The sequence below is a fragment of the Musa acuminata genome, chromosome BXJ1-1 (assembly GCF_036884655.1).
Source record: "Musa acuminata AAA Group cultivar baxijiao chromosome BXJ1-1, Cavendish_Baxijiao_AAA, whole genome shotgun sequence".
NCBI classification, from domain to species: domain Eukaryota; kingdom Viridiplantae; phylum Streptophyta; class Magnoliopsida; order Zingiberales; family Musaceae; genus Musa; species Musa acuminata.
In genome coordinates this window covers 19,315,883-19,323,243 of record NC_088327.1, presented here as the reverse complement: position 1 = coordinate 19,323,243, position 7,361 = coordinate 19,315,883, and the positions used below count along the sequence as shown (strand labels likewise).

At 36.1% G+C, this 7,361-nt stretch overlaps 1 protein-coding gene across 1 annotated transcript; it reads left to right on the top strand.

The window, feature by feature from the left end:
* Positions 1–2,239: 2,239 nt before the first annotated feature.
* LOC135676840 (DNA-3-methyladenine glycosylase 1-like) lies at positions 2,240–6,948 on the top strand. The gene is made up of 2 exons (XM_065188479.1): positions 2,240–3,367; positions 6,604–6,948. The coding sequence occupies exon 1, from the start codon at positions 2,392–2,394 to the stop codon at positions 3,346–3,348; it is 957 nt and encodes a 318-aa protein (XP_065044551.1). The 5' UTR covers positions 2,240–2,391; the 3' UTR covers positions 3,349–3,367; positions 6,604–6,948.
* Positions 6,949–7,361: the final 413 nt, after the last annotated feature.

Here is a 7,361-nt window from a genome sequence, read left to right as displayed (position 1 = left end):
TGCTACTTGATAATATACAAATGTCAACATTCAATATTATACTTCATAAATGAATATACAAATGTCAACATTATGACCTAACATGAAATCTTTTTTCCTATCATTATAGTGACAAATTTTTTTTAGATGATTCTGATTACCTTTGTCTTATTTATAATATTTACTTTTATATATAAATTAATATCTCATTGTGTAGATCCCTTCGACTCTGAAAACATAGACGAAGGAGTTATAATAGGTTTATATATATATATATATATATATATATATATATATATATATGATTACTTAATAATTTATAATAAATATTATTATGTTATACATAACTAATTAATTATATTTTTTGGTAGATATGAAATTAGTGATACCTCCCTCACCATGTCATATATTGGACAGTGTACAGTTAATAGTCATAGTTACATGGATTATTTTAGACGGTTTCCTTTTAAACCAAGTGGAGGCGGCTACATGATACCTATTTCTCCTAAGTAGTATCATATGGATATATTTACGAAGACTCTAATTAATTATATAATGTATATTTCTAATATTATGACATAACGATATATCCATTTTAGTATTTTGAAAACCTAAAGTGAGGGTTGCATTTTTTGGTTTGTCAATCTCTCAACTAAGTTTGGCCCAATTCATGTTCCAAATCATGAATAGTTTTTTTTATTATATAAATAAAAAATACTTTATAAAAGAGTTGTTAAATAGATAAAATATAGAAGATCTCACGTGTAAGTTGGTTTTAGGTGATGATAGTATCATCATCGTCGACTTTTATCAATTGTATAGTTTGTGTATTTTTATTTATATTTTAGTTTAGAGTTCATTTAAAGATATGTACATATGTTTTATAATTTTGTCTATGCTTATTATGTAAGTATATCAAATGCATACTTCGATTCCTACTGAAGAGGCTTCTAATGCCAATTGATAATATCATTGAGGTATAATATTTTAATATTTTATATTTATATCTTTAAAATATGATACTTTATTTATTATATTATTTTATTTATGGATACATATATAGGTACAACAAAAATACGCCAAGTGTCAAAAGCTTGAAATCAAAAGATTACATCCTTCAAGATAAAATAGACTTGGCCATACATAGATAATTTTTATTTCAAAATTCTTCTTTATAATATTCTTGCAAAACTTTTTTTAAACTCTAAAATATCTTTAAATACCTATAAAACATGAATAAATTATGTGTCAAATATCATAAATAAATTATTATATTAAACAGTATCATATCAACAAATTATAGATTTGATAAATTTTTACTTATCCAACAATATATAGCTCATCGATGATAAGTTCATCTTCATTTGGATATGGAGTTAAAAGATTAAGGCTTCTATAACTCTTTCCTCATAGAGATTTTTATACATATCTAGATTAAAATCGATAAGCTCATCGACAATAGCATGGACATCATGTATATTATGATATATATCTTCCTTAACTTTTTTGTTGTTCTTTAATCAATCCATTCTTGTTCAAATATCTTATAACTATCTTCATTGTCATCGATTATAAATGTCTCATTCAAATCAAAATTATAAGTTTGAGATTGTGCAATTTGCTCTTGTAACTCATGATTGTTTCCAAAAAGTTTGATGTTTAAAGTGGTGTAGAAGTAGATTTTTCAACTTGACCTACCTAGTATTGTCTAGTATTAGATGACTACTTTTCAAAAGTATTTCTAATTTCCAAGTATCGACAATGGTTATATTTCTTTGAAACTGTCCATCTTATCTAAAGTGTTAAATATTTTAGTATTTAAATGACATTAGAAATTGATAATTCTAAGTTATTAGGTATGAAACAAAGATGTATTTATCGAATATTATATATTTTTTACTTACTTTGACGAACGTCACATTGAGATATCAACTTTTGTTGTTGTAACGATGATTTGCTGATGCAGCAGACGCTTCAAATGCGTTGCCATGAATCAATTGAATCAAATCAATTGAATCGAATCGGGTAGCTAAAATTTGCTCGAACTAATTCACCTCAAAATAAATCGAGTCAAAGATAATCAATATACATGCCATGCACATACCAATGAAATCTCTCTGTTTGTTCCTTATTACACATTATTTTTAGTGTTAAAGTGGCGATGATCAAGCCATGTGCACGCATCTTAAAGCGTGGTTGAGAACAGTAGGTCGGGAGTTGATACGGAGGGGACGACTTAAAAGACTAAATCTGTGCTCGACATCACTCGGGCGATTACGTCGTCGCCTACAATTCTGTAGCTTACTTTCTTGTTATTGCTCCTTTTATTGACCCTTCCAAGATCGATGCCCCATTGCCTCCTCCCGCGACCGCCGCCACCACCGCCAACGTTTCCTCCCCATCTCCGCTTCCATGGGAGAGCAAACCCCCCCCTCCGCCGCCGCTTCTTCCTCCTCCTCCCCCAAGGAACTCCCCACCCCCAATCCCTCTCCCGTTACCACCGCCACCATCTCTCTCCGCCCCCGAAAGACCCGAAAGGTTTCCACCTCGTCCTCTTCTTCCGCGGCCGAAGACGCCTCCAAGAAAACCCCCTCCTCCACCGGCCGCCTCGCCGTCCGCGTGGTTCCCCGGCCGCTGTCCGCCGACGGGGAGATCGCTGCCGCCCTACGTCACCTCCGCGCCGCCGACCCCCACCTTGCCCGCGTCATCGACGCCCACGAGCCGCCCCTCTTCCAGTGCCTCCACCCCCCATTCCATGCCCTTGCCCGCAGCATCCTTTACCAGCAGCTCGCCTTCAAGGCCGCGACCTCCGTCTACACCCGCTTCCTGTCCCTCTGCGGCGGCGAGGCCGGCGTCGTTCCCGAGGCTGTCCTCGCCCTCAACCCGCACCAGCTCCGCCAGATCGGTGTCTCTGGCCGCAAGGCTTCCTACCTTCATGACCTCGCCCGCAAGTACCACAATGGCATCCTCTCCGACGCCGCCATCGTGGCCATGGATGACAAGTCGCTGTTTACCATGCTCACTATGGTCAAGGGCATCGGCGCCTGGTCCGTACACATGTTCATGATCTTTTCGCTCCACCGCCCGGATGTGCTCCCCGTCGGCGACCTAGGTGTTCGTAAGGGGGTGCAGATGCTATATAGCCTCGAGGATGTCCCACGGCCTTCGCAGATGGAGCAGCTCTGCGAGCGGTGGAGACCCTATCGCTCCGTCGGGTCCTGGTACATGTGGCGCCTCGGTGAAGCGAGGGGCGCACCAACTATGGCTACATCCAGCACTGAAGGAATCGATATTTTTGCCATGGGAGGAGGAACAGTGCAGCAGGCACAGCTTATCGATCCTATTCAGATGCTTCCTAGTCTTGGATGAAACTGCAAGATTCCTACTGGTACTGCTACTTGAAATGGCTATTTGTCCTTCTTCCTTTTCTCCTATTCAGCGAGCTGAGCTGCTGTCTTTGCTGAAGTTCTCTGCTTTGTTTCATGCCCATTGTTGTATGTGCTCATTAGCTGGAGCATTTCCAATGCCATGCTATTGGACTTCTTATGAATGACAGGTTGGCCTTTCATCTGTATGATACTTCACCCTAGACTTCATAATTTCTCCGTGGCAATTGGTGGAAGCAACATATTGTCATAATGTTATTGGTCATCTAGTAGACTGCAAATCGTATTCTACATCAATATCAGTCACTAAAAACTAGGATATTTGCTCCTCTGTTGCAAAATCATTTCTTACTATATATCTAACTGAATTTTATTATCCATTTACGCTGATGGTAATAATTTATTGGTAAATCAGAGAGAAACCAATTTGCAAGTTTCAATTTCTGCTAATTTGTGCAGCCAAATCAAAATGCCACTTCTTAACATAATTGAATGTTAATGCAAAATGAACACAATTATCTTTTGGCATTGTAGTTGTTTAAGAAATTATTTTTTGATAATTGCTATTCAGTATCTCCATAACACAATGTGCAATCACTTGTCAAACTAAGAACAACTAAATCCCTTGGTGCTTTTTGCATGTTTTATCAAAAATTCATCATACCGCATTGTACCGCTCGGTTTGGGTAGTACATACTGGTTCGACAAGGGATCAATATGAGCGGTATATTGGTACACTCTCATGTACCATGTGTCAATATGCTCGGTACGGTTCGGAATAACTCGATACGTACCATACTGATAGTTGGTTGGTATATCGGTATGGATCAGTAAAGTGAACCATGATCAAAACCTTGGTTGAGTACATCGTGAAGACACAGTAGAGGTGGAGACAAGGCATGCTTCATGAAACCTGTACAAGAGGCAAACAAGAGTACTAGCAACTGAAGAAAGCATTTGTAATACCTTGTGATATCATTCCTCTTCCTTTAAGTTAAATGCTGGTCTCTGTCATCCTCCTCTTCTCTCTCTCTCTCTCTCTCTCTCTCTCTCTATATATATATATATATATATATATATATATATATATATATATATATATATATATATATATATATATTATCTCCTGTCTCCATTGTTTTGAGCTATGGTGGATGGAAAAAGTTGGCAGATGGCAAAAGCATTGGTTGTGTCTAAAGATGAGTGTACCAGTGTCGACATCTCCTCCACTGTTTTACAATTGTTGTCAGAGCTTTTACAGTCTTTCTTCTAGTTCCATCTTCTTCTGATAGTATCCATTGATAGGAATATTTGCAAAATCTGAAAAGACCTTCTTCTTCTTCTCCTATCCATCTTATGATAGTATCCAATGATAGGCATAGTTGCAAAATTTGAAAAGACCTTTTTATCATTAAGATCTTAGTTTCAAAAATCCATTAAATTTGTTCCATTGATTTTTTTCTTTGTCTTCTCTATTACATTCATCCAAGACAGCCTCCAAAAATCAAGATTGAGTTCAGATTTGTCACTGAGTTTAGGTTCATGACTGGGTTGTATTAGTTGAAAATTGAAATCAGTTAATTTGGACTTTGCTAAGTCCTACTTGATCAGCTTGGGATTCATTAGGATTAGTTGGGATCTACCTGAATTTGTTGTGTCAAGTAAATCAGTTGGAATCCATTATAATTAATTGGAGTTGTCTGAGATTGGTCAGAAATGGCTTGAATTTGTTTGGATAGGGAGGCTCATTGAATCCATTGATATCAACTGAATTGGGTAAGATCTGTCAACCTAAAAAAGAAAATGTAGGATTCATGGCTGGCTTAGGTCCAGCATGATCTTGATTGGCTCAAAAGCTCTTGAGTGGTCCCCTTGTCTATTAGATTCTACTCTACCAATAGCTGGACAAAAAGCTAGGATGTCCAATAAGTCCTCTGTTTTATTCGGTGGCCAAATCATGCACATGGACATGAACTTTCATGATCATGAATCGCTTGGCTTCCACATTTGTTAGTCTATAGATTAAATGGATGAATCCTGACATTGCTATTTAACCTGCATAATTGTTAAATGCTGTTTGTATATACATGTAGATTTTGTTAGATTGGTTAACCATCCACAGTTTGCCCAACAACCAAAATTTGAACTTATATTTCAGTTGAGTTAACCTAAGTGACGTATCTCGTATTGAAAGTCTTGGGAACTGTTCGCATTGAGTCAAAACTTTGATGGTGATGATATGAATTATAAATGAATAAGAATTAGTTAGGAGTTCTACTTGTTTTTGGATTATGAGTATAATAGTTCAGGTTTGTGTGTTTTTTTATAAATTTTTTAGATTGATGGGCATAAAATTTGTGTTTAATTTTATATCGTGGATCCTTCTCACCTTGTTTATGTATGATCTTGTGGTCTCTGGATATTAATACATCAAAAAAGTCATTTTGACCGTACAAATAATGGTCATAATTTAGAATGTAATTCTTATTAAATCCGTGTTTAGGCTACTTAAGAGTCGACACTAGTTATTGAGTCTATATTAGGCTATGTATTGCATTATGAGATGGATCTTCTGTGAGAGACCTGAAGTGAGTTAATCCAAAATTTATTTGAGTTCTGTTCCATGCTTAATTTTTTCCCCCCTCCCTTTTCTTTATTCCTTGTCTTCCATCCATTTACTTGAAGTTTTGAGTATTTACTTCCAAAACATGGACCTGGTTGTTGTTACTATGGGTGATGTTTTACTTCCAGCAAAATTATCGTCTCTACATCAATATGATTGTTTATTTTTTTGAGTGATCTGCAATTTAATGATTTAGTGGTCTTGTGTTATTGGGTCTTTTAATGTTTTTTGTTCTATTAAAGATTATCTGAAATACAGTTGAAAAAAATAGCTGAGGTGCAGAACAATGCCAATTGTGGTTTGCTCAACTGTGGCCCAAGTATAAACCACCTACGCCTTATACCTGTTGATGGTTTTGTTTGCCTCTGATATAGAATGGCAGATGATTATGCCAACATGGTCTTGTTCCTTTTGTATGATAAGTTTGTATTTTGTTTGGTTCATCTTAATGTACTATTCTAACTGTCCCTTTATCTTGTTATATTATGTGACTAGTAAATTCTTCATTTGGATGGGCTGATCAATTATACAGATTATTTGTGTTATCACTTCCGAAATCATGATATGCTAAAGCAACAATTGTATATCACTCATGCATGTGTTGATTTGTTCCAGAATCAAGTACCTGCAGATTGTTGGAGGGTTATAAACAATTCTTGCTCGGTAAATGTTGTCGCCAAGCGACTGTTGCTTTCTCCTCTCTATGAAAAGAAAATAGAACAAGTTTTCTTTTTCTGGAATTTGACTAGCGTGACAACATTTATTTGAAGTTGAACTTACAACCTGATGAAGCTGTTGCCAGAGAGGTAATAGCTTGATCTGTAGGTTTTTGCATAATTAAGATCCAAGTAGATTTTTATTCTCTGTGGTGGAAAGTTAGGACTGCTGAATTTTGAGGTCATCAGAAGTTTTATAATTGCTGTTCTTTAATAGATTATGAAACCATTTTTTTTGTTACAAGTTGCATATGTGACTGTGTGCTTGTGCAGAATCTCAACTTGTTAGTATTAGTGATCTCTGTGAAGCTCCACCAAGGATCTAACATGTATACAGAGTTTAATTGAGCTGCTTGTGAACTTTTGACTATTAGCTGTATCATGAGATGATTAATGCATCAAGATAAGATTTTATTTCTCTTATCTTCTATTGTTTTACATGTTTCTGAAGTTTCTGTCTTTTTTTTTTTGCATCATAATTCTCGGTGTCATGATTCGTTCCCTCTCTTCATCCCTGCCTGCATGCATAGTTTTCAAACATTAATCAGCTTAATCTTATTCTTGTTTGTTGAGTGTTTGAATTCATATATCTTGGCTTTTTTTTTTTTAAACTAAATCTGAGATAATTTCAGTTAAAATTAAAAACTTTTACTGCCT